General features: G+C 38.5%; 2 protein-coding genes and 1 long non-coding RNA gene across 6 annotated transcripts in view; 2 read left to right on the top strand and 1 right to left on the bottom strand.

The window, feature by feature from the left end:
* The first annotated feature begins 755 nt into the window (after positions 1-755).
* ddost (dolichyl-diphosphooligosaccharide--protein glycosyltransferase subunit (non-catalytic)) lies at positions 756-5,517 on the top strand. Its single transcript, XM_073875264.1, has 11 exons — positions 756-1,029; positions 1,548-1,658; positions 1,767-1,853; positions 1,947-2,050; positions 2,151-2,245; positions 2,334-2,430; positions 3,879-4,024; positions 4,171-4,318; positions 4,442-4,562; positions 4,658-4,764; positions 4,912-5,517. Exons 1-11 carry the CDS (start codon positions 795-797, stop codon positions 5,059-5,061), a joined length of 1,401 nt encoding a protein of 466 aa, XP_073731365.1. The 5' UTR covers positions 756-794; the 3' UTR covers positions 5,062-5,517.
* A 1,090-nt stretch (positions 5,518-6,607) lies between these two features.
* plekhm2 (pleckstrin homology domain containing, family M (with RUN domain) member 2) lies at positions 6,608-23,093 on the top strand. 4 transcript variants are annotated; one of them, XM_073875259.1, is made up of 20 exons: positions 6,608-7,104; positions 10,047-10,153; positions 10,245-10,354; positions 10,544-10,643; positions 10,893-10,980; positions 11,837-12,011; positions 12,407-12,466; positions 13,341-13,584; positions 13,836-14,564; positions 14,652-14,721; positions 14,817-14,907; positions 14,985-15,049; positions 15,127-15,222; positions 15,309-15,434; positions 18,536-18,726; positions 18,797-18,862; positions 19,107-19,266; positions 20,406-20,585; positions 21,133-21,249; positions 21,516-23,093. In XM_073875259.1, the coding sequence occupies exons 1-20, from the start codon at positions 6,967-6,969 to the stop codon at positions 21,651-21,653; spliced, it is 3,051 nt and encodes a 1,016-aa protein (XP_073731360.1). In that variant the 5' UTR covers positions 6,608-6,966; the 3' UTR covers positions 21,654-23,093. The 4 variants fall into 4 exon arrangements, with proteins under 4 accessions (XP_073731360.1, XP_073731359.1, XP_073731362.1 ...); XM_073875258.1 differs by having other exon boundaries at positions 13,338-13,584; XM_073875261.1 differs by lacking the exon at positions 12,407-12,466.
* Positions 10,214-26,983, bottom strand: part of LOC129431081 (uncharacterized) — a 67,441-nt gene continuing 50,671 nt past the window's right edge. Inside the window, exon 3 of the long non-coding RNA XR_008639712.2 lies at positions 10,214-10,344. This is a non-coding gene — a long non-coding RNA (uncharacterized lncRNA). The remainder of the gene's footprint in view (positions 10,345-26,983) is intronic.

Below are 26,983 nucleotides of genomic sequence, written 5' to 3'. Positions count from 1 at the left end.
TTCTTTTCCAGCATAATAATGCTCTGTGCACAAAGCCTGGTCTATAAAGAAATGTGCTGGGTCTAAAATCTGCTCTAACGCTTTAAGATTAACATCAGTGATTTTGCGTCTGCATGCATGATGCATTTTTTGTGTAAACCCATTAACAATTATTCTTGAAACGAAATAGAACAAAAGAACGTAATGCAATTTTAATTTCTTAATGGTTAATATTTTTTGATACACCGAAACAGAAGCAAAATTGTGCGGCACTGCACCCTGCTGGTCATAAAAATTTATGACAACAAATGAAACATAAATTCAGACTAAAAGGTAAATCAGATCGAGTATTTTCCTTTTAAAATATTTAATTTTAATATTGGCGAATCGTATTTTTGTATTTTTTTGTTTTGTTTTAGTTTTTAAGGTAAATCCATGCATGTTAAGTTAAATATTTTGTTCAAGTTTAATTTAATGTCCTCCTAAATATACATTAGTATTTCTGTACAACTAAATAAATTAAATACCTTACAATTATGTGTATCATAAGGTGTGTTCGACTTCATGTGGCGCCTTCAAGAACTGACCGGCGGATGACGTCAAGTACCGCGAGAGCGAGTCAAAATTAAACCTCTCACATCAGTCTCGCGGTACTTTGACGTCATTTGCTTGTCGGTCCTTGCAGCGCTGCGTTAAGTCGAACAAGCCGATATTCTTCCTGCACACACGTGATTCCATGGGGCAGCACGCTATTGGCTGCAGCTCCTGGTCAGAGTTCACGCCGCTGTAACGCTGACGTTGTCCAACGGAGGAAAATGGCGAATGGTTGCTTGTCAGTGAGGGACTCGGCGACTGTTTCAACATTATCCTGCAAAAGACGAAGATCTACAATGGTCCCTACATTGTCTGGCTCCTTCTCCAAGAGCACTCTTTTTATTTTGTCAACGGCTTTGATGCTGCAGGCGGTTTTAGGGGACGGAAAGACTCTCGTTTTGCTTGACAATCTCAACATCAGAGACACTCATTCAATCTTCTTCCGCAGTTTAGCAGGTGAGCTGCATATCATACAATGCGGCTGCGTTACTTAAAACTATATTTTATTTATTAATGCATTTTAAATAGATGTATTAGGTTAACAACAAATGTATTTTATCTCATTTTATAGTACGCCTCTAATAGGCAGTATGAGTGTTGTTTCCCAGTCTAGGCTTTGAGTTTGAACCTAACAGAGAGACATTGTACTAACATGACCAGCAGTTGGATTTGAATATTGCCTATTTTGTTTGTAGTGCTCTTATCTGGTGGTCAGACATTTTAATACTGGTTTAAACACATCTCTGTAAACTTATGTCTATCCACCAGCTTTCAGATATCAACAAAGTGACTAGGAAACTTTTTTTGTTCTAGTTTAAGCCTTTTTTCATTGAACAGTCAGTGCTACAAGTTGCATAAAATTATAATTTTTTGCATACTTTCGAATCATTAAATTAAAGTGATAGTGTGCATAACAATATAGGTTTGGAAAAATTAGCATGTAGTATTTTAACTATGACCACAATTTTTTTCAGATCGTGGGTTCGACCTTACATTCAAGTCTGCCGATGATCCTAGTCTCTCTCTGATCAAGTATGGCCAGTTCCTCTACGACCATCTCATCATCTTCTCTCCATCTGTGGAAGGTGAGTCAATCACAGCAAACATACCGTTTTATGAATATTTTTATGGCTATATGTCTACTTGTGTGTATATTTATTGTTTTAACAATCTATGTCATTCTAATGCAATAGATTTTGGGGGCAATATCAACGTTGAGACCATCACAGCGTTCATAGATGGCGGAGGAAGTGTTCTAGTTGCTGCCAGTTCTGATATTGGTACGGTTCCAGTTGTAATTTTTAAACAAGTATGCATGTATACGCATTGGCTTGTAGGTAGTAATGTTAGCAATAATCACATATCTTTTCCAGGTGACCCACTGAGGGAACTAGCCAGTGAATGTGGTATTGAATTTGATGAGGAGAAAACTGCTGTCATTGACCACCATAACTATGATGTTTCTGACCCTGGAGAGGTGCGTTAAAGGAAATTTTATTTAATTTACAAGTTATACGTTGCAACGTTCTTGTTGGAAAATGGTTGCATGTGTTTTAAAGTCACTTCCTTTATGACAGCACACATTGATTGTTGCCGATCCAGCAAATCTTCTTAAAGCCCCAACTATAGTGGGCAAGCCCACCGATCAACCAATCCTGTTTAAGGGGGTTGGGTAAGTGTCTTTTAATGTATCCCATGATGGAGTTTATTTAAAACACTGCTGTTCAAAATTCAAAGTTACAAGTGCTTCTCTTCCTCAGTATGGTGGCTGACCCTGATAATTCTCTGGTGCTGGACATCCTGACAGGTTCCTCAACCTCTTATTCTTACTTTCCTGATCGTCCTGTCACACAGTATGTAAAAACGTTTGTGTCAGTTGAAGTGTGTTTAAATTATTTTTAGGGCTGCACGATAAATCGCATGTGTTTGTCACGCGCATCTCGTCAGTAATGCCGGTTCCTTGATTAGTAGTAAATCGCCATCAGATGTTTTCAGATGGTGCCGCTTTAACTACACAGAGCCGTAGTTCCCTGACAATCGGGGCAATTTCGCATTAATTATCGCGGACGTATCGCCTGCGATATGTATGCGATATGGCCCAGCTTGTCAGGGAACTACGGATCTGTGCAGTTAATGTCGCGCCATCTGAAAGCAGCTGTTGGCGATTTAATTCTAATCAAGGAACCGGCATTTCTGACGTGATGCGCGTGGTATCGCATGCGATTTATCGTGCAGCCCTAATTTTTGTTGCTTATAGAGACAGAGCGCAACGCGTCATAACCTGAAAACCACACCCACCGGGGGGAACAATCCATCCGTCTCCATTGACTTTGTATTGCGAGAGGCTGCCTCCTTGTCATATCGGGCTTATAACAAAAAGCATAATAATGCCCAAAGTCTTCTGTGTGACAAGATGTACTTTTTTATAAGCTGTCAACCCCAAAAAACAAGTGTTTAAAGACACAAAAGTGGATATGGGCAACTTTTCATACTACTATTATTAGAACTACGCCCACTGGAGGGAAACATAGCTGGCGGTCCACTTTTGTGTCTTTAAACGTTCGTTTTTTTTTGGGGTCGACAGCTTATTAAAACTTTTTTTTTTTTAGCTTGTTAGCTGTATACCTTTGTCACACGGCAGCTTTTAGGCATTATTCTGTTTTTGTTATAAGCCAGAAATGACAAGGAGGCAGCCTCACACAATACAAAGTCAATAGAGACGGTTGGATTGTTTTCCCCCTGTGGGTGTGTTTTTCAACATCTTTATTAAAGGAATATTTCACCCAAAAATGAAATTCTGCTATCTTTTGCTCACCCCCATGTTGTTCTAAACCTGTATAAATTTCTTTGTTCTGCTAAATACAAATAAAAAGTTTGTTAACAGATCTGGGGCACCATTGATTTCTGTAGTTTTATTGTGTCCTACTTTGGAAGTCAATGGTGCCACAGATCTGATTGGTTGCAAAGTTCAGAAGAACAAATAAATGTAGGTGTGGATCAATGTGAGGGTGAGTAAATGATGATAGAGTTTTATTTTTGGGGTGAACTATGCCTTCTAAGGGGTGATGTTTCTCCAATATTTGTTGTAACTTACAAACTACAGTATGGTTTTTATCTATGTCAAAAACTGCAATAAAATTTTATGAAATATGATAAATAGGATGGAAAAATGGCTATGGTGCACTTTTTGCTTTTATTTCTCATTCTTGTAAATGTGTGGCACATGTTTGACACACTTGGTGTCATTTTTGCCCTGCTTAGTTTTTGACACCCACTCATCTTAGTCTCTTCTTGTCACACAGTATCCTCATGCAGTTGGAAAGAACACCCTCCTGATCGCTGGTCTCCAGGCTAGAAACAATGCACGTGTGGTTTTCAGCGGGTCTCTGCATTTCTTTAGTGATGCTTTTTTCAACTCGCCTGTACAGAAGGCTGCACCTGGATCAAAAAGGTCTGTCGCTTTATTGGAGTATATAGACATTTATGCTTTTTTGTTAGAGTATTTTTGTTATTCTGAGATGTGAGAAATAAAGGCACCAAATAAAGCTAATGATAAAAGATATTGATTTTTATAATGCAGGTGTATTTTTTTCTTAGATTTGAACAGACTGGTAACCAAAAGCTGGCCGAGGCCCTGTCCCGTTGGGTGTTTAAAGAGGCAGGTGTACTTAGGGTTGGGGCTGTTACCCATCATCCAGTTGGAGAGAGCACACCCCCTGCTGCATATACTGTTACTGACCTTGTGGTGAGACATGCCATAATGCATTTGATAAAGCCTGATACACAGATATTATAGTCTATTTGAGAAGTTTAAGAAATATTATTGTATAGTCATGGCTTACTATCTGAATCTGAATCATCCCAACAGGAATACAGCATTGTGATTGAGATGCTGTCTGGTGGCAAGTGGGTGCCATTTGATGGCGATGATATTCAGCTGGAATTTGTCAGAATTGATCCATTTGTTAGAACATACCTTAAGAAAAATGGTATGTTAATACTGTATTTCTGTGTTCATAAGTTCTCATTTGCAGGTATTTTATTGATAAATACCATTATTTACATGCGACTGCTGTTTGTTTAGGTGGAAAATACAGTGTACAGTTCAAGCTGCCAGATGTCTATGGAGTATTTCAGTTTAAAGTTGATTACAACAGACTGGGCTACACGCACCTGTACTCCTCAACTCAGGTAAAAATAAAAATGGAAATTGGAAACCTTTCATTCCGTTGACTTTATTTTCTGCATACTCCAAAAGAGGTCATTTAGATTTTATATTTTCATGTATAAGATCCAAGCTTGGGGAAAATATTTAGTAATTCTCTTGTTGTTCCACAGGTATCAGTCCGGCCACTGCAGCATACCCAGTACGAGCGCTTTATTCCCTCAGCTTTTCCATACTATGCTAGTGCCTTCTCTATGATGGGAGGACTTTTTGTCTTCAGTATCGTCTTTCTGCATATGAGAGAAAAAGAGAAGTCTGAATAAAATAAAGTTGAGAAGTGAAAAGAAATGAGAGAGATTAGAGGCTTCAGACCTCTAGCACATGTAAAGATAAAAAGATGTGGGCTCATTTTCTTGAGTTGGTTGGTGTGCCACTACAGTTTAAGACAGCATTTGTTTTTTTGGGGTTTTGTTTGTACATTTGTTTTCCTTGGATTTTTCTTAAGGGTAATCAATCAGGAAATACATGTTTTTTGTTTTATATGGACTGGTTAGGCCGTTTGGTTATTTAAATTGATTTATGGGGCACATCATCTTATTTGTACAAAAAGAAGAGTAAATTGGGTTTTTAAGTGAAAAATTATAATACAACATGCACTGATGTATTGCTCTTGCTAAAAAATGGTTTTGAAGTCTACCATTTGTAGATGAATGAGGATTGGATGTTAAGTGTGGTTAAAACATCTGAAGTCAGTAAAGTTTTGACATTCCACCACTAAATGTTTGTGCTTTTTATTGGTAAATTACACCTTCTTTGGGTCACACAGGTGCGGTTTCCAGGACAGGGCTTTTTACAAACATAAATTACAAAAACATTACTGGTGTGCATATTGAGACAAAACAATAGCACTAATATTTTAAGATATGTCAATGCAAGCTTCTTACAGTCAAGACAGATGAAACATGCATTTTAGTAGACTTAACCACTGTCTGGAAAACTTAACACCATCAGTAATCAAGATTAATAATCCACACTATGTTGTGGTTTCCCAGACAGGGTTAATCCTAGTCCCAACCTAAAATGCATGTATGGCTCAATTTAAAAATATCTTGCACTGACGTGTCTTAACATAAATCAGTGCCATTGATTTGTCTCAAAATGCACATCAGTAAAGTGTTTCTACTTGCATTTCCTAAAATAGCTAAAACCTAATCCTGGATTAATCTATACCCTGTCTGGAAAACTGCCCCTTAATCATTGATAAAAATGCATTTGACACCCAACATTTTGGTCAACTTAGTTTTGGGACAAGTTAAATATGTGACCACAAAATAAGTTACATGCGTATATTTGTAGCAATAGCCATATTGAAAATTATGATATTATTATCATCAGGTTCCATATTTTGTAAATTTCCTAGCAAAAAAGTATAATTAAAAATATGGGTTTCTAAGTTAGGACTTCATCTGTACAATTTTAAAGGCATTTTAAATTTAAAATTTAGACCTGTTACATACAGGCATTTAACCACTGCATTGTGTTGTTTTGAATTACGTGGATCATGTCATAGCGGACTTTTATTTTGAAATGCTACATAATTTAATAAATCGAACACTTATAAAAAATACACAGTTTATAAATATAAACGAACAATTTCATGTTTTAAAAAGTAAAATAAAATAAAACGTCTTTAGACAGTCATAAACTGAACTACTTCAGTTTATATGTAATTAACAGCAGCATACACTCGTCTAAATTTAATCTGCACTGCAGTCAGGGGGAAAGTTTCAAAAGGAGTTCATTCTGGTTGTACTCTGTTACTTTAGCTTATTGACTGCTTAATAAGATAAAGATGAAGTAAGATTTAAGTAAGTTACATATTATAGGACTCTATGCGAGTAACTTGAGCGCATGAAATGGGTAACGTTAATTTAATAACCTGTCTAAAATTAGCACTTAGTTCGGCACAGAAACAGGCGTGTATTTTTTTTTATACAAACGAGTAACCTTGTACATAATTGCCTTTGTAAGTTAGCCCCGTAGCGTTGCTTTAGTTTTTGTTTGCGAAATAAACAATTAGCCGTTTAAGCTAACAATTTATTCGCCCTTAAGTGTTGTGCCAGGAGGGAACAAAGAGATCAACGCAATTTCTTAAATGCTTTTGACAAGGAAAGTAAACCTCTTTCAAAACATTTAAATAATTTGTGTCAACATGTGTATTTGTATTAATGGACTGTGAACATGCCCGTGTGTCGGGAATCGGGAGCGCGCGTCAGCTGACATCCGCTGAGAGAGTGCAGCGAGACATGGATCAACTCAAAGTCAAAGACAGGATCCTCGAAAATATCTCTCTCTCTGTTAAGAAGGTAAGACATTTCTGTACATCCAGCGAGAATATATTTTGGTTTACTTGAGTGTATTATTTGAAGGTATGAGTGAGATTGTTGCGGTTTACACTATCAAAACAGTCGGGCCTCCCCCTACATTATAATAGGTATGTTGCTAACTCCGCTGTCGCGGCTGACGTTTTGGTTCCACTCAGCGAAACTCAAGATTTTCTCAGGCGGCGCGCAGTGCTGTTTAAAATAATGCTTCTGTTGGTTTGTTGATGGCGAAATTTCTGAGTTTTTATTGTTAACACCACCGGAAGAACCATAGGTACCTTCTCGTTTTCAGTCACAACCTTTCATGTTTAACCACTGGCCGTGCGAGCTCGCCAAAGTCGGTTGTTTGAAAAATAGTCGTTGTTTTTGCTGAAGTTGAGTAAAGACATTCTTGAAATTGTAAAGACATTTAGTTTAATTGCTAAACTACAAGTGAACGAAATTTTAAGAAATTTGACCGACTACCAAAGGTGGTTTTACCTCTACCAAAATCTGCTTGAATGGTAAAGAATGGGACGCAGCCGTATAGCCATGTAGATGATATCTGTATATATAGACTGAATAAAGAGTGTTATTTGGTGTAATTAGTGGTTTGTTTTTTTATATATCTGACTTTTCAGAAGTGGAATATGTAGAGGATATATCAAACAGCTTATCCTGAAAGATTCAGGTCAATATCTTAACGATTTAAAAAGTTATAGCTAAAAACTTCATAATTTTCATGATTCGGTCACACATTTTCTTGAATTTTAATGGAAAACATGGGACCAAATAAAGTGATGATTTTCGAGTTTCAAATGGCCAGTATTTTGTTATTCTTTAACCCATATACATGATATTGGTCTAATTTAAAAGCTTTTTTCAAGCTCTTTCTATCTGAACAACTCGTTTTAGCATTTAACCATTTTAAATTTTTTTAGCAACATACATAATTATAAGCAAAACGCCTTAACACCTTAAAAAAATCGTGAATGTTACCTCATAAATCAAAGTTTAAATAGTATCAAATTAGTATGCAGGCAGTTGGTCACATTTTGTTGTAAAAGCCTTCATTTTGTACGTACAGCGTTGTAATTACTCGTGTTTATCCGTGAAAGACATGAAAGTGATGAAGTCATTCGGGGCTCAAGTCAAGTAAACAGTTAAATGCATGATGATGCATTAAAACCAGATGATATGATACTCCGTAAACAAGTGGTGTCATCAAATGAGTTCCTATTATTAGGGCAAACATGGGTTGCTACCCATTTTGGGGGGGCCATCTCAGGTCATTCTGTTTCTACAGTATAACCTTCTTTGAGTTTTATTAATGAATTGCATGTTTGTTATGTCTATTGATCTGTACACTTAACATATCTAAGTGTCACTCAATGCTTTGCAAAATCTGTCATCTTTAATCTTAGATATTTAGATATTAGCCTATATTTTATGACATCATTAGCATTAGTGTGTTCCTATAGATTTGTGATGGACTTTAAAGTTTTACTTTCACAGGATCACGTTGCTGAAACAGCAAAATGTTTGAAATGCATTTCTTGTTCATCCAGATTGCAACAGAGTGCTTGAAATGCCAGCGCTGCCTGCACTTTAAAGGCCCCATGATATCAAAATTTGACGTTTTTTGGTTATAGTATGAAACCAGTGCACTTCAAAACATTAACAAAATTCCCATTACAAAATACAAGCGTTTAAAACTTAACAGTCTTTTATATCAGCCAATACTAATCAGTAATTTTTATGACATCATTCTGCACTTCAGCTTTATCAGATTCCAGGCGGTGAGGTAAACCATTTTTAAAGAGGCAGGGGATCCTCAATATGCCCCGCTCTTACTTCTTGTTTGAGTGGAAATTGTACACATTTTTTTATTCTGTTGAACACAAAAGATGTTTTAAAAATGATAATAACTACACTGAACCGTTTCGCTTGCACAGTAGGAAAACTAAATACTATGGAAGTGAATGGGTACTGTCAACAGGGTTCCCATGCGTCCTTGAAATCCTTGAAAGTTTGTGAATCTGGGTCAAAAAATTTAAGGCCCTGGGAAGTTTTTGAAAATATACATACATAGATACAGGTCATTGAAAGTGCTTGAATCTGTTTTATGCAAGTTTTCTGGAAAAAAATCTGTATTATTCCCTGTGTAGTTTAGGATAATATCATAAAAATTCTGGACTTTTTAAGCACACGTGCTTAACTGTTCGCTTTAAATGCTTATAATATCTTCTGTATGTGAATGTTGATTCATACCAAAATGCTTTTTTGCATAGTTGTGTTTGACACATGAAAATGTCTCTGATTACATAACTGTTGTTCCATGAGAAGGGAACGAGACGCTGCATCTCCCTTGCCATACTTCCTGCATCCCTGTAAAGCCGTCTTTGGCAATATTTCAGATAGCGATATACTTCCTGGCTCCGCGTCACCCTGTCTTTGTCGTTAAGCCTCACTATTGGTTGAATTTGATATACACATTCAGACGCACTTACCCCTGAGGCATAGGCAAAGTGTCACCGCAGTGACGCAGCAAGAGTTCCCTCGAAAGGGAACTGTAACAATGTATCTTAAAAGGTAGCACAATGTAACCTTGCTCTCACTTGAAATGTGTCACCACATGAATTTGAGGGTATTGGACCTGGAAAGTCCTTGAAAGGTCCTTGAAATTGAAGTTAACTAAGGTGTGGGAAACCTGTGTCAAATGTGTGCTTTTATTTATGAAAATATTTTGTGTTCAACAGAATATAGAAACTCATACAGGTTTGTAACAACTTGAGAGCGAGTAAATTATGACAGAATTTTCATTTTTTTGAGTGAACTATCCCTTTAAGGCACTTAGGTGAATTGACCAGGCAGAGCAAACTCAATTTGTGTGAATCAATATCAAGCGATCATTCTTTAACCTTTCCTAACCTTTAAACGTGTAGTTGCAGAGTTACTTTGCCGCCTGTGAAGATGAGACGCCGGCCATCAGAAACCACGACCGGGTTCTTCAGAGGTTGTGTGAGCACTTGGATCACGCTCTTCTCTATGGGTTAGACAAACTTCACCACATTTATGTTTCAGTTCAAGGATTTTAATAGAGATATGTAAGCTTACTGGCTATTTTCTTTATTGGTGTAAAGGTTGCAAGACATCTCATCAGGTTACTGGGTCCTCGTATTACACTTCACGCGGCGAGAGGCAGTCCGACAGATTGATGAGCTCCAGCACATAGCCACCAATCTAGGCAGAAGTAAGAACAAACCTTAACACCACCCATGATGACTCTGTGATGTGCATTATGATTGGCGTGAAGTAAATATCAAATATTTGCATAAACTTTGCAAAGTCAATTTTATCTCTTGCATGTATTTAAATGTTTTGGTACTGAGTAAATATGTGGTCTTTGTTGCATGCATCTAAATATGTGGTTGTTGTTTAGGTCGTGCCTGGCTCTATTTGGCACTTAGTGAAAGTTCTTTAGAAAGCTACCTCCGTTTGTTTCAAGAAAATCAAGGACTGCTGCAGAAATACTATTACAAGTGAGTGACTTGTGTTTATACTGTTCCTGTAGCATAGCTGATCTTGCAACGTCAATGCAATGGGGTCAGTCCCATGGAATGCATGGGCTGATAAAATCATGTGTTAACATCACACACACTGTTCCTTTAAATAAAACTGTGCATATGTAAAACACTTAATGGTATTAAACATTATTGTTCTACATTCATGTAACCTGTTATGTGATTTGTGTTTGTGTACATTATGCATATGTGTTTGCTTCTTTACAAAAATGCATTGGTTTGCAGTCATGATCATCTGACTCTGTTTCTTACACTTGTCTCTGGGCTAGAATTCATCCGCTTTGACCTCGAACTGGTATGACTGTGCATTGATTTGTCCTTGAAATAGATCAACTGTTCCCGGACTTGTAGTACATGATACTGAATGCATTTAAGTACAACATTTTAGACTAGTTCTCTTTAGACTATGTATATGAGGAGCTGCAAAAAGCAGCTAAACGCCACTTATTTTATGCTCATCAAATACCTTTGCTTCAAATCCTCTTAATCCCTTTTTCACGAAGTCCTCTAAGTGCGCAGAAGATGCAGAGAAGTAGAGGTTTTAAACAAAAAAGCTTAAAGTCGCCATGAAACGGAAGTGGCGATTGCCTTATTTTCCCCGTGGTGACACATATCTGAGTGAAACCGACTTCTAAAATGAAATAAGACGGGGCTGGATTTGATCTGATTGGATCGTTTAAAGTTGGGTCGATTGGGCATTATAAGGGCACGTGATTTTTTAAAAGAAATAATGAAATTCACAGATAAGTCGTTAGAAAAAAAACACAATATTCCAAAACAATTGACAGTTTTTCATTTTATATTCATGGCAACTTTAAATGCACTTAGAGGGTTTTGCAGCAAAAGACAAATTTGTTGAATACCAATGAAATAATTAAAGTGACATTTGTGAAAATAAGGCATTTCAATAACTGACTAATAACATTTTAATTGCCATTAAAATGAAATTACTGAATCTTAACATAAAGCCTGATAAAAATGCTAATTTAAAAGAAAACATGTTTGACGCACTTAATAGGGTTTGCATCTGAACTCCTTATATATTTGCCACTTTTTTGCTTTGTAAAGAAGATGTTGGATTTGCCTGCAAAACAAGTAAATCCATTAATTGATATTGTTATAGTTTAATTTTTATTTATATTTGGTCACAGGATGTGCCATACCTGGATGTTGCTCCTTACATGCCAGAATACTATAAACCTCAGAATCTGTTGGATTTTGAGGAGAGGTTGCCAAGCTCTGACAGTCTGTCTCTGCACTCATTTACTTCACTAACCTCCACCAACCTTGAATGGGACGACAGTGCCATCGCCCCGTCTAGTGAAGGTATGCTGCTCAGATTGAATTCCCAGTGTCACTCTCTCTACCTTTGATCCTGTCTCTCTTTCATTTACTTCTTACCGATTTTATCTTTTGCTTTTCTTATTATTTTTTATAAAGTGGTGTATTTAATTCTACTACACCAGGATGGCAGTAGTACACTACAAAAATATTATCCTCCTTTGTATTATGGACAGTCATTGGTCACACATAAATGCTTTCATTCATTCCATTCAGTGACACCAAAGCCCATTATGTCACAATGTCTCTTCAGTTGTTGCTTTTGGTTCCTCATATATCAAGTTTCAGTTTTAATATTTACCACATTCTGTTTTTTTTCTCCTTATCTCTTCATCTTCATAATTTCCTGCTTACTGATGAGTCTTATTTCTCCTTTTTAGATTATGATTTTGGCGACATCTTCCCTGTGTTGCAGTCATTGCCAAGTGCAGACTGGGAAGGTGGGGCTTGGTTATTTACCCCCTCCCCAATCTCAATCATTACCTTGTCTGTACTTTCATACCCACTAACCAGCAATCATGCATGTCTATTTTATTTGATGCATGCTGGTTTCATGCAAAGTTAGTAAAGCGGTTGTGCTTGTGGTCTGGAGATCATGTGTGTAGATTTGCTGGCATTTTTATATTTTACTCTATACGCTTGAATGTACTAATGGTTTTGGACTAAATGTGGTATTATGGTAAATTATACATTTGCACCATCTAAAATTCGCTGTCTGTTATTGGCCTGCATTTCCTGTTTTAGCACCTGCATCCATTTTGCAGCTGCTCTGCATGTTTTCTGACTGTTTTACCCAAAAACTTTAAATACAGCTGTTTTGAAAGTGAAGTAATTTTTTGTTTGTGTTCACTGGTTGATACAGCAGTTGTCTTCAACTGGAATGATGACTGTGTGAACGCAACATCATGCAGAAGTAACAACAGTTCTGGTCGCTTTATCAATAAAGCTGTTGATAGACACTAAGGGGGCGTGCACACCAAAGCTTTTATGCCCGCGGCCGGCGCAGAGTTGACAGAGATTAAACTTTGAGTGAAAAGCTCCGCTCGTCAATGTCAGTGCTCACACGGCCTTCCAATCACAATGGAGGAGGGGCGGGACATTACCACAGCAACCAACCGGCTCACAGCTCAAGTATCAGAGCTACCAAAGCGCTCAGCTGAAAAACAGCTGGCATTCGGCATCCTCAAGGCGTTTTCAGCCGCGTTTAAAAGTTTTGGTGTGTCCAGCCCCTAAATCCCTGCTTAAGGCCCACACCTTTTAGTCCTTTATGTTTGAGATTTTGTTTATTCTTCTCACTCACCTTTCTGACAGAAGGAGATCTGACTGACCCTGTCCGTTCCTTTGGATCGAACTCTCAAACCGTTGTCAATGACTGTGTGGTAGTGAGGGGGTCCACAGGCACCATCAGGACCACGAGCCTATCGCGACACAATCCCTTTAACGACGACTCCGACACAAACACTTCGGCGGATGTCACTCCGGTGCACGTGGCTAGCCGTCATCTTTCCGCAACAGCCGAAGATGTGGAAATCACCAGCGATGGGCTGGAGGTCATTAGGTAGGTCTTAAAGGGACACTTTTTTTAAAAATGGGCTCATTTTCTAGCTCCCCTAGAGTTAAACAATTGATTTTTTACCGTTTTGGAATCCATTCAGCCGATCTCCGGGTCTGGCGGTACCACTTTTAGCATAGCTTAGCATAATCCATTGAATCTGATTAGACCATTAGCATCACGCCCAAAAATGTCCCTTTAAAAATTAAACATTTTTTTTGGTGATGTCAAAAATAACCATCTTTATGCTACACCAGGATGGCAAGGCGCAGAAAACCTGGTAAGAAACGACGGGCAAGGGGGTCGACGGATTCCATGAGCAGTGAGCAGAATCTAATCTCTCCAGATGGACCCGACGCTGAGGAGTGCCTTCAGATTTTGGTTGAGAGGGACAACCTTAATGTGGACAGTTGCGGTTCTCTGGATGGACCAGATGGTCCTGAACCAGAATCCATGAGGAACGGAAGAGAGGATGAAGATCCGGAGGCTGGACTGAGGCTCCCTGTGATGACAGACACCTCTATGGACAGTGTGGGCCAACCCCTCAGTGATGTTATGGACAGGTTGAACGGTTCTCTGGATGGAGAGACCTGGGAACAACGTGAAGGAGACGTAGGAGGAGCTCGTGCTAGTCCTGATGGTACCAACTCTGCCACAGGACCCCCTCAGCAGCGGCCCTTTCGAGAGGACATGGATGGAGAACCTCCGGACCCAAGCTTCTTGCAGGCCCCACGTCCACCTGCTGACTTCTACTGCTTTACCTCCCAGAGTCCAGACCCTGCTGCCTCGTGTGGTGGCCACAATGACTCTTCAGGGAATGATGAGCCGCAGGATGTTCCTGTTGGCCATGAAGATGAGGGAAAAGCAGAAGAACAAGCTGCCTCCGTCCACATAGGGGAGTCGGTTGAAGAGGAACATAGTACAGCAGAAGAGCAGGAAGAAGATAAAGACAAAGCGATACAGAGCTCCCATCCTGCAGAGTTTAAGTGAGATGATAAACTGTGGTTATGTTTTGATCAGTTAGATGTGAGCCTTGAATCTAATGTGTTTTTTGGGTTGTTTTTGTTGTACAGGGTAGATAACAATCACCTACTGCTGCTCATGATTCACGTATTCAGGGAGAATGAAGAGCAACTCTTTAAGGTGACTAAGATACAGCTTTAATAAAACATTCCAGTCTGTTAATTCTGTGAATTTGCAATATTGTAATGTTTATGGATTTGCATGCTGTGTTTCAGATGGTGAGGATGAGTACAGGCCATATGGAAGGAGATTTACAGCCTCTTTATGTGTTATTGACAGACTGTTACATTTATCTCTTGCGTAAAGGTCAGCGAACCCTTCTGAAGTTGTTGGGACACAATTTGTTTGCATCGTTTTTGCTGACCTGTGCCATTGATTTTTAGGGGCGGCTGAGAAGCCTTATTGTGTTGAAGAAGCTGTATCTTATAATGAACTGGACTACATCTCTGTAAGTAGATGAATCGGCATCTAAATAATCTGTTTAACTCTTTGCATAAAGATTAGAGCCGTGGTTTTGTGCCGCAGGTTGGACTACACCAGCAGACTGTGACCTTAGTGTGCACCAACAGAAGACGACAGTTCCTTCTGGACACAGCAGACTCATCTCTTACTATCTGGTTTTTTTTTTGTGAACTACTAAAGTAAATCTCTGAGATTTAATTAAGCAGCATCATTTTATGTTTCTTCTCAAACTCTGCAGCTGGTTTCTGTCCGTGTTGCAATCGGCAATGGAAAAAGGCTGCCGGGAGACGCCATACCCCTCTGTTCTCACTGACGCCACTATGGAGAAACTAGCTCTCTATAAATTTGTGTGCCAGGAGACTCACTGTGAGGTAAATGGAGATGCATCATCCTGAATAATACATGAGTGTCTGGCAGACAGTGGCTCACTTTGATAATCTTTATGCCAACTGTTCGTGTAGTGCCTACAATTAAAGCATATAAAATGCTGAGACGTTCAAACATATCCATTTTGAGATAAGGTTTTACTGTTGACATCAAACCCATACATGAGACTCTTAAAGGAATAGTCAATTTTCTTAAAAGAAAAATCCAGATAATTTACTCACCACCATGTCATCCAAAATGTTGATGTCTTTCTTTGTTCAGTCGAGAAGAAATTATGTTTTTTGAGGAAAACATTGCAGAATTTTTCTCATTTTAATGGACTTTAATAGACACCAATACTTAACTTAACACTTAACAGTTTTTTTCAACGGAGTTTCAAAGGACTATAAACGATCCCAAACGAGGCATAAAGGTCTTATCTAGCGAAACGATTGTCATTTTTGACAATAAAATAACAAATATACACATCTAAAGCACAACCTCCCGTCCAGATCCGGTCTTGATTCGTCACCTCTACCACACGCAATACGCCATGACTTCAAGAGGTCACAGAAGACGAACGCTAAACTCCGACCCAGTGTTTACAAGTGTGTTGAAAGAGGACCGTTCCTACGTTGTTGTATGTCAACTGATACTAATTAATGTCTTTGTGTCAGTTTATTGTTTACAGTGGTCCGCAAATGTGCGTTTTATATATGTAACATGTGACCTCCCTACGTCACTACGCATTTACGTTAGGTCGCGCTAGACCGGACCTAAAAGAAAAGTCGTGGTTTAAAAGAGCATATTCTTTATCCCTCTTGTCAAAAATGACAATCGTTTCGCTAGATAAGACCCTTGTGCCTCGTTTGGGATCGTTTATAGTTCTCCGAAACTCCGTCGAAAAAAACTGCCATGTGTTGAGTTAAGTATTAAATGCTGGTGTCCACCAAAGTCCATTAAAATGAGAAAAATCCTGCAAAGTTTTCCTCAAAAAACATAATTTCTTCTCGACTGAACAAAGAAACACATCAACATTTTGGATGACATGGTGGTGAGTAAATTATCTGGATTTTTCTTTTAAGAAAATGTAATATTCCTTTAAGTAGTATTCGGACGGGATTAGTTTTACACATAGAGGTGGGGTAAATCAATTTTTATCGGAGCTTCTCAGTGATTAGTCCCGTACGAATGCTCCATGTCAGTAATCATTACAGACAATGTCAGTCAAAGATTACGGCGACTTTTACCTTCTGTAAAAAGGTCCACACATAAATTTCGTCATTTCTTGTTATTTTGCGCATTTTTTTTATATAGAAGCACTGAAAGAAGCATTTACTTGTGTTCTAGGCAGAGGAACAAGTCGGTGGAAATAAATCTGATATGAATCGGATACATGCTTTTGCGTTTGCCATGTAAGCAGACAGATTGGATTATTCCAATTTTAAGGGTTCTGGCTAGAGGGAATACAGCTAAGGCAAGGCCAAACCTCACTAGATATTGGGTTTAGGTATGATTAGGATGAGAAACGGCAGTTCTGGCTAAATAGAATACAGCTACGGCTTAAATCCCATGAAATATTGGGTTTAGGGTTCGGTTTGGGGGGAGGGTTAGGATAAAAACAGCGCTCATCTGGTGAGATTTCACGAGAATTGGTTGTAGCTGTATCCTTTCTAGCCACAAACCATCTCAAGACATATCGTGCGTCATTGAAAATGCAATGGTGGCAAATGAGGTCAACTGGACATCACATGACTCTTCTAAGCAGTGCAATGGAGAACAACGGCTTCATTTGAAGCAATGTTGAAATTTTATGTATTAAAATAATTATTTGTTACAATAAATAAAGCTATATAATCTTGTATAATCATTGTGTCTGTGTCCATTGCATTCGCGACATTTCACTTCCTCTGTGGTTTAAGGGTCACTATGTCTACCTTTAAAGGTTTTGCCAAGTGTTAAGTGTAAATGCAGATATCGGATACAAGTCGCTTTTAACTTTTTCCCCGCCAGCATTTAAAAAAAATTTGCTTGCCAGTGCCAGCATTTTTTTTTATTATTTTCACAAAAGTTTAATGCTTTCCAAAAAAAATTATGAAAATCTTTATGAAAGAATAGACCCTATGCTTTCAAAAAAAGAGGAAAAAATCTCATCACTTTTTCAATATGGGTAGGTTTCTGATAGACATCAGATTTGGAGTGATCCTCAAAACATACACAGAGTTGGAACTGTTTGCCCAATGCTGCGTTTACACCAACAGCTTTTGAGGCGTCAAAATCGCTACTACGGCGCCTAGTTTGCTGCCTGAACAGTTTGAATGCATTCGCGCATCAAAGGCAAAATCTGCTTCTTGTGGGAGGGGCAAGTACTATGCGGTTGTCTGTTTGCAAGATGACTGATGTTGATTGTGCATTCGAGAGAGTTACCGGTTTGTATTTGGTAACCTTACTAAAGGGGGAAAATACACAGCGCGGGTTGATAAACGTTACGTGACTCAAAAGTGAAAGTTTATTACAACTTACCAGGTTGCCCGATGTCCTCACTGACACTCTTCCAAGCGAGGTCCTTTTTATTCCTGTCTCTATAGAATAAAAACTTGTGTCGTATAGCTCCGGGTGACTGCTTACGGAAAATATCAAGCGTTCCTTCAGGTTGAATGAGTGACTCCGGGTGGGGCTGCCGCCACAGCAGCAAACAGGCTCCTAACGCGGCGCGAAATTCCGCCAAAGTTAAAATGTTCAACTCTGGTGTCAGCCGCAAATTCGTGTCAAATGCAAAATTCACCATTCGCGTGTACTTGCCAGGCGCTCAATTAGGATACATGCAACTAATGGGAATTGAGCATCTAGATTTGCAGTCTAAATCCATCCTTAGGGGCCATTCACATGTCGCGCCTATGTGCCGTGGAAAACCTGCGGTGCACCTGCAGCATTTTGAAAAGTTAAGATGTTTTTTAACTCGATGTGGTGCGGACGTGCTTGAAAAAACGAGTGTGTCGCACCGTGTGCGCTTCGCGGCTTCTATTATGAGCGCGCATACCGCAAAAGACGCGATATGTGAATGGCCCCTTAATCACCTCGATTTTGTGCTAACTGTGTTTGTGAGTTGTCCGAGTTGAGCATACGCCTGTATTCTCTGGTTCACTGGGAAGACCCAATGGACGCATCAGTTGTGTCGCCTACATCTCCGTCCGCCTCCAGAGAATCAAGCAGCACTAAAGAGGGGATGCTGTTGTATCGGGCGGGAAGCTCCTATCTGGGGAAGGAAGTGTGGAAGAGCTGTTACTTGGTGCTCAGGTACAAAATGTCTTATTGCATAGTGTTTGAACTAGCTGTAATGAATCCTAATCTACTGTGTACTTTGCAGTAATGGCATCCTCTATCAGTATGCAGAGAGAACAGATGTTACACCTCTGATGTCTGTTACCATGGGGTAAGCTCCTGTTGTTTTTTCACTTTTTAGTTGGAGTTAACAAATGAATGTGTGTTTTCCCTAGCGGTGTTTTATGCATTTGCTGTGACATTTATAATGTTAGGTTGTTTTAAATGCAGATTTTACTGTGTTCAACAATTACAGTGTGCCTGATAGGTCAACTTGTTTTTGATAAACCGCAATAGAAATCCTAAAATGAAACTTTTTATAAGGGCTTGTGCACATTACTGTGTTTGTGTCTTAGGGGTGAGCATTGCGGAGGCTGCAGGCGTTCAAACAGCTCAGAGAAGCTACATGCATTTCATGTTATTTTAACTGACCATCCACCATTAGAGCTCTGTGCTGAGAACGAAGAAGAAATGGCGGACTGGATGCAGCTGCTCTGCCAGGCCGTCTCTAAAGGGGTGCGTAAACATCACATCAATGTACTCCAGGAATATTTATTTGAAGCTGCAGTTCATGACTTTTAGGGTTAGGTTAGTTGTTACTCGTGGGTTCCTCTTTACTTCATTGGGTATTCAGAGTTGTGCCTTAGGAGTCATCTTGCTTCTAGAAAGGGTAGCCACAGTACTAAACTGTCTTCATTTATAGACAATTTGTCTAACCGTAAACTAAACATTTTGAGATTGTTTTGTATCCCTTTTCAGCCTTATGGATCAAATCACATTTCATGGCGAATCACTGTAGAAAACCAGTTTATTCCAAGGTGTTCACATACTTCTTGCCACTGTACAACAGTTGCTTGGAGTGGATCAGATTCATCTGAAAATTGGACTAAACTTGTGATATTTTTTACAAATTACTTACTTCATTATTTTTTTTTTTAATCATGTGCCTTAATAATTTTTTTATCAAAAATGCAAATCTCCTGCCCTCCTCAAAACGAGCTTACTTCCGGTCATATGGTATGGCAGGTGGGCGGGGTCCGGGAGAATCTCGCCGCAATTAGCAACAAGACCCAAATTCAAACGATCCGATCAGATCTCAATGGACAAATTCAAATCCAGCCCTGCCTTATTTCATTTCAGAAGCGGGTTTCACTCGGATATATGTCACCACGGGGAAAATTAGGCAATCCCTTCTAACGTTTCATGGTGACTTTAAGGAATGCCACTTTAAATGTATGTGTATTAATAAACTGACATTTCCCGCAAAATCCGACCCAACAGTTCAACTATTCATTATTATTTTAAGCTGATCATTGTGATTCAGGCTAAGCTAAGTAGTTGCATTCCTTGGAAGCTGTATTAAATGTGCCTTTTCATTGCATATGGTTTTGCCATTTAAATGTATTATGGTCTTCTGAGCTGTTGTTGTGTGAGCAAAATATGGGAGTGTGCATGTGAAATGCTTCCAGAAGCATCATGTGACACTGACCGTTTGTTGTTGTTCCTCATCAGTTCCAGACCTACCAACAATCTGTCTCGAGTCAGACAGCTTTATTGCTTGCATTTTAATTAAAATCAGCCTGTTCGGACGTAAACAAAATATCCCAGCTGTTGACCATAAAGATTTTGTTTTTGATCTATTCTGTGTTTCTCAGGTTATCCCACAAGGGGTGGCCCCTGCCCCCTGTATCCCATGCTGCCTCGTGCTCACAGATAGGAAGTTGCTCACGTGCCACCAAGACTGCCAGACAAGTTTTTTCCGTTCTCTCGGATCAGCTGATCTGAACGATGTCACAGCTGTACGCTTGGAGGAGGATAAAGAATACTGTGTCATTGTAAGACCTCATTGCATTGTGTTAGATCCTCTTTGTCAGCAGTTTGTTGTTCTACAAAAACATTAAAGGGGTCATAGCATGAAAAAGTTAGCATTGCCACCCTGTAGGTCTGAGCAAAAATGTGTAGTTTTGGGTGTGTCTTTTAAAATGCAAATGAGCGGATGAAGTGCAAACACTGATCACAATGATGGTGGTTTGTTGTAATTCAAACTCAATTGTGCTGTCAAGTCCTTCTTTTCTCTCTCTTTCTCACTGCAATAGATGGCGGTGCAGTGGTTGGATGGTGCAGATTAAGGGGGTGGTATTATTCTAATAAGATATCCTTATGACATCATAATGAAAGCCAAATTTCAATGACCTATTTTTGCTCACACCTACAAAGTGGCAATGCTAACATTTTCATGCCATGGCCCCTTTAAGGGTGTTCCTGATTTTTTTTTAATTATGCATCCTGTTATGGATCATACTAATAACCACTTTTATTAAATACGTGATCTTTTATGATTTACTGATTCACTTCCTATGTGCCCTCTTGCCCCTTTTTTAGGAGTTTGCTGAAGATCGTGCTGAGTTTCTTCCTCCCTGGGTTTTGTATTTTAGTGGATACGAGGAGCGAGATCGACTGCTAGCCGAATTGGATCGTGCATGGACTGCAGGTTTCCAGGTTAGTAAATGCACGTAAGACGAGTGTGAGGCTTATGTTCAATGATAGGGAAATAGAACAAGCAATATTTACAGTTTTGCATTTAGCACATGATTTTATAAAAAGCAACTTTGAGTGAATTCAAGCTATATATTTCATCACTGTGTGTCCCTGGGGATCAAACCCAGGACCTTTGTGTTGCTAATACAATGCTCTACCATTTGAGATACAATTCATAATTGATTGACAATATCTAATTTCTGTATACTTTGTCTCGATTGGTCCAGGTGAGCCTAGCTCGTAAGCCGGTGTCCGATCTTTCGGTTCAGAAGCGGTGCAGGGAGGCGGTTGAACTGATGAAGAGCGCCTGGCAGAGGAGCGACAGCATACACAGAGGCCGATCAAAGAGAGAGCCCTGGTGCTGACTATCTGTCAATCATCCCAGAAAACACAGGGTCAGATAGGACCCAATGGAAGAAGAGAGCTTACCAGCAAACCCACTGTTTATGTAGGTACAAGCAGACTCTGTGAGCTTTTCTGTCCGTATATCTCTCCTGCACAATGCACATACTAGAGGACAGCACGATGTGGCTTCATGTGATATTTAAATAAGGCGTGACCTCGTTTACATTTGCCTTGCACAAATATTTAAAGAGTTTCATTACGCTCTCTCAAGCAAAAGCTTGCAACGGGAAAAACGGACACAAGATCTATAAGTTCTCTCATATGTAGTGTAAATGTGTAAACTGCAACTTTTGTTCATATTGTAAAGTCTTGTACAGTATACAGAGGTACTACTTGCTTTTCGAGCACTAATGAAGGAGTATTTTAGTTTTGTTTACTATATTGAAGCTCCTTTAGAACAATCACTTGGACATATAACGGTTTGCATGGCAGTAATTGCATTGACATTCAACATGAAGCGACAGAGGAAGACATTAATCTACCTTTATTTTAAATATTATCAGTCAATACTAATAAATAACGACGGTACTCTGAATTAAAAGTACCAGCATGAGGCCACTCTTGATCTACTAGACTTGAATTATTTGCTATTCAGAAATATTTATTATGAGGGCACATTTAACTAAAGTGATGAAATCGTTACTAACTGAAGGAGTTGCTTGCAAGCAGAATTGCACAAAGTTATTTGGCGTTTATTTTTTTAAATGTGTTTTTTATTCATGCATAAACATTTGTAGCACAACCCCATCAGCATCAAGAGGAACGCTGCTTTTATTTTTTTATTTTGGTCTTTTACTGTGATTTGAATGCTGTCAAACATTTAATGTCAGGCATTTTTAATATTATTATTTTTTTAAGTCATCAAGTTTGATCAATTTTTTTTACGGATACGACATTTATCTGTTTTCCAATTTTAGCTGAAATATAAAGTCATTCCCTGTTTCTTGCTCAGTGGTGGATCAGTGGTATACACCACTTTAGTGAAACACTGTAAAGTTCGTTTTAAGAATGTAGAGGGTTTTTTCAGAAAGCAGACATTGGGTATTTTCCTGGCTGAAATGAATAAAACGACAGGAAAAATCTCAGGTATGATGAAGTTTGTTTCAGTCAACAGTGATTTTAAAACGCACATTGCTGGACAATGGTGGAATACAGTTGTTCGTTAGCTATTTGAACTGAAGGGGTTAAAGTCTTTTATCATTTTTTAAAATGGTTTTTATTTTATGGTATGACTGCTACAATGGGAGTGACCTAATCTGTCTTGTTCTAACACTTTCATGTCTCAGATACACTAAGTGCTGCATGTCATTTTTTAAATGTCGTCATATAATTAATATGATAGCAAATGTAAATATGACTTTTTTGTAAAAGGGAAAAGTATGAATAAAAAATTAATAATAGCTTCATTTGTCATGTCTATGGTACAAATTTGAAAGGATGATAAGATTAGTTCTCATCTGTGGGTGTGAAAAATGATGATGACAGAAAATAAACTGTAATAGTGCCCACACTAAGTGTGGAGGCCGAGAATGGCCATGGACTTTTATTTTGTTTACGGATTTTTATTTAAGCACTGTTATCTTGTGATAACGACTTATTAATTCGTTATCTCGATATAACAAAGTTTGTTAAAATCCATAAAAAAATAAAAGTCCATGGCCGTTCTTGGCTTCCGTACTGAAGGATCTATAAAAAAATAAAAAATTATTGGCGCCCTCTACTGGCAAACAAAGTAAACTACCCTTCCTTACAGTACAAATTACTTCTCATTAAACTGCATGTGGAATTTAGATCTTGGATTGATGGAATTTTTTGTGTTTTTACAGGTAAGGGCTTATTGGTAGCTTGACATAAGAAACAATGGAGGTTTTGCACAACAAACCTCCGTTTTGTGCAAAACAGGTCGCATTGAAAAACAGCTTTATGTACTGAATGATCCCACATTGAGAAGTTCTTGGTATTCCAGGGAAACCAGCAGGTCTTTGCTTCTTAGTGGCTTTTTCATTGCTGCATTTTTCTAATATTTTCCTTAAAAAGTCTTAAACTATAAATCTTAATTTATTAATAGTTCAATGATTTCTGTTCAGTTACACCAAATATAAATTGTTATAAGAAATAAATTGCTTTAAGATAATGCACACCTTTTTGTCTTTTTAGAAAGGTATTTTTTCATCCCCATAAGTATGAAAACTACAACTTGCTTAATAATGTGGAACAACTTTTTAAAGTAGGTTTTCCTTTAACTAAGATCTCCATGCAAACTAATAAATAAACCTGTCTGAAATTGATACCAGTTAGCTAAAAAGATATGGGAAAAAAAACAAAACGCCAGTTCTTTAAAATCGAAATAATTTTTTTTGAAATCTGATATTTGACATGCATAATAATTTGGAACACAATGTATATAAAAGAGTAGATAGATGAGATCGATTAAATAGACAGATAAATAGATAAAATAGTTTTGCATAGCGGTTAAGTGTTTCCAGTTAATCATGATTCATGATCAATTTCCCAAGTTGTTGGCTTGTGGTAATTACTTCCTTTAATTGAAATGGTTTCAGTGGAGCACTGGTTATTTGGACTACTTACGCATTCAATCGATCCGCTATTGTCTTCTGTGCTTTTTCTCTTTGTTTTATTATAGAAGTTGTTTTTATGTTTTACATCTTTATATGTTTTCATAAGAAGCTCTTGCTCAGTTGCAAGAGGTATCTGCACTGGCTTTATCATTTTTTTCCATGTGATCGATCCAGTGGTCTTATTAAGAATGCCATGAACATGCACTTATTCTAGCTACACCTGGCTTGACATAGCTGCACGTTCTCATCCTGGCTCTGCAAACATGAACTGGACTAAGCCAGGAGGCACTGATTCAACTAGATCAAGCCGGGCCTTTTTTGTTATTCTGGCTTTCTTAATTTTGCTTTTGTGCAGTACCCCCCTGAATTTAGGCTAACGCAAGATTAAAGGGCATCAGGACTATAAAATGAAACAGACATTTTCCCATAGTGTCTTGTTTAGTCTTGTGCATTGTTATATAATGACAATTATAGTCTACTCACAATTATGCTTATGTTGGTGTGAGGTCTGTTCACTAGGCAATTCCTACAACATTTGGGGGCAGTTTCCCAGACAGGGTTTAGATTAATCCAGGACTAGGCCTTAGTTATATTAAAGGGACATTTCATTTTTTTTATATGCTCATTTTCCAGCTCCCCTAGAGTTAAACATTTGATTCTTACCGTTTTGGAAAACATTCAGCAGCTCAAACATGCATTTTAGTCTGGGACTCGGATAAGCCCTGTTCAGGAAAATCGCCCTATGTAATAGTATTTGCCAAGTGCTGCTTTCTTTTTATTTGCAGCAATATTAAAAAAAAATGTAAAGGAGCCATATTTAGGATTTCACCACTAGTGGTCACATTTTCAAAACATGAACAAAGACTAACCTTAGCAATATTATGCGAGATGTCGCCTAATCGTGTTCACAGATGAGGTTATTAATGAGCTTTTTATCACCTATAGGTTTACATTATTTTATGCCATCATAATGAATTAGCTGTAATGGGCGATTTGTGGTCGTGCGTAGGTCCTGCGGCGTAGCAGCGGCGGCTTAGGTTCCGGGTCGGTTTTCATTTATACTTGTGCGTCGCCGTCCGCGTCGACGTGCAAACACACGCGAAACCGCCGGTTGGCAGTAATCACGCGTGTAACCACAGTAGCAGCAGAAGTCGTCACAGAAGAAGAAGCTAAGCAAGTAAACCCACAAACGAAGAAGAAATAGCAACTTGTTGTGTATAATTTAAGAAGACCAGCAATGATGGAAGTAAATAAACAGCGACTTATGTTTCAGTTTGAGTTAAATCACTCCTCAACTTGGCTCATCTTTGTTTTCACCGTCTCAAACGGAAATACCTATGACGCAGTTTTTTTTACCTGACGGGAGGGGTTCTGGTGGACCAATCACAGCGCTTACGGTCCGCGTAGAGCCGACGCGCTGTTAGAAATTTTGTGAGGTGCGCGTCAGGCTACGCAGAGCTACGCACAGGCTACGGATAGCCTACGCCGTAGCTACGCCGTAGGACCTACGCACGACTATAAATCGCCCTTAAGGCACAACAGCTGAGTTCTAGATGCTGTATAACCACTAGGGATGCACCGAAATGAAAATTCTTGGCCAAAACCAAAAACCGCAAAAGAGGAAACCAAGGCCGAAAAACCGAAAACGAAACACCGAAAGAAATTATTATGCCAATTATTAGTACCATTGCATTTATGGCTATCACTGTGTACTAACTTTACTAGGGTTGTGTGACTGATCACAAAACTCGCGGTTCGGATCACATTACAGTTTTTGACTCACGAATCGGATCATTTTTCTGATCAGCAAAAAGGGGGTGGGAAAAATCTAACAACAAATAAAGAAATTGCAATCATTTATAAAAAACAACAAAGTTGTACATTAATAAGGTCTGAAATTATCATTAGGTACAGAAATCAAAGTAATCATAACACTGTCTTTATTGTATGAATTAAATATATTATTTTTGGAGCTACAGAAATGATTTTCTCTTTGTCTTGGGTTGTTATGCCGCTTGTTTTTATTTGCGGCATAACAACATTTTGGCCGTATTGTTTCGGTGATAAAAGTCTTTCTTTTTGCTCTTTTTGGCCATTTTCGGCCGAAAATTTTTGGTGGCCGAATATACAGTGCATCCCTAATAACCACCACTTCCGCATTTGTCCACTTGTGTTGCCATAGTTTCTACAGCAGAAACCATGGATAGTGCTAATATTACTTCAATGAAAAGGGATGAGACATTATTTAAAATTTTGCTGGATTTACAAATACTTGGGAACTTTTGGGATAATCTAAGGACACACCTGCATGAAATATATCACATTCTGCAAGTGTTTTTGTTTTTTACATTTTATTACAAAAATGTACATATTGTGGCTTTAAATGGTAAGGATCCAATCAGTGACAACAGGCAAGTGTATTAAAAACAATCTGAAATCCATTGTGTTATGGTATAAGTATTATTTTTCATTTTGTATATTTTGTTTCCAGATTTGTTTTTACTTCCCTCTCATTTCCTCCTTTCCAGCTATTTTTTTATTAGTTTGCTTCTCATTAAAAGAGTTTAAATAGGCAATGAGCATTAAGTGCTTAAACCCTCCTCCTCTCTCTCTTGCTCTCTCTCTCTCTCTCTCTCTCTGCACTGCAGCAGTAACATCACATGGAAAGTGTGAAATATTAACGCAGCACAGTGATTGGGGGCTGGGTTAGA

This window comes from Misgurnus anguillicaudatus, chromosome 13, assembly GCF_027580225.2.
Source record: "Misgurnus anguillicaudatus chromosome 13, ASM2758022v2, whole genome shotgun sequence".
Lineage (NCBI taxonomy): Eukaryota > Metazoa > Chordata > Actinopteri > Cypriniformes > Cobitidae > Misgurnus > Misgurnus anguillicaudatus.
The sequence above is the reverse complement of the archived record's forward strand: the minus strand, read 5'-3'. Positions and strand labels throughout refer to the sequence as shown.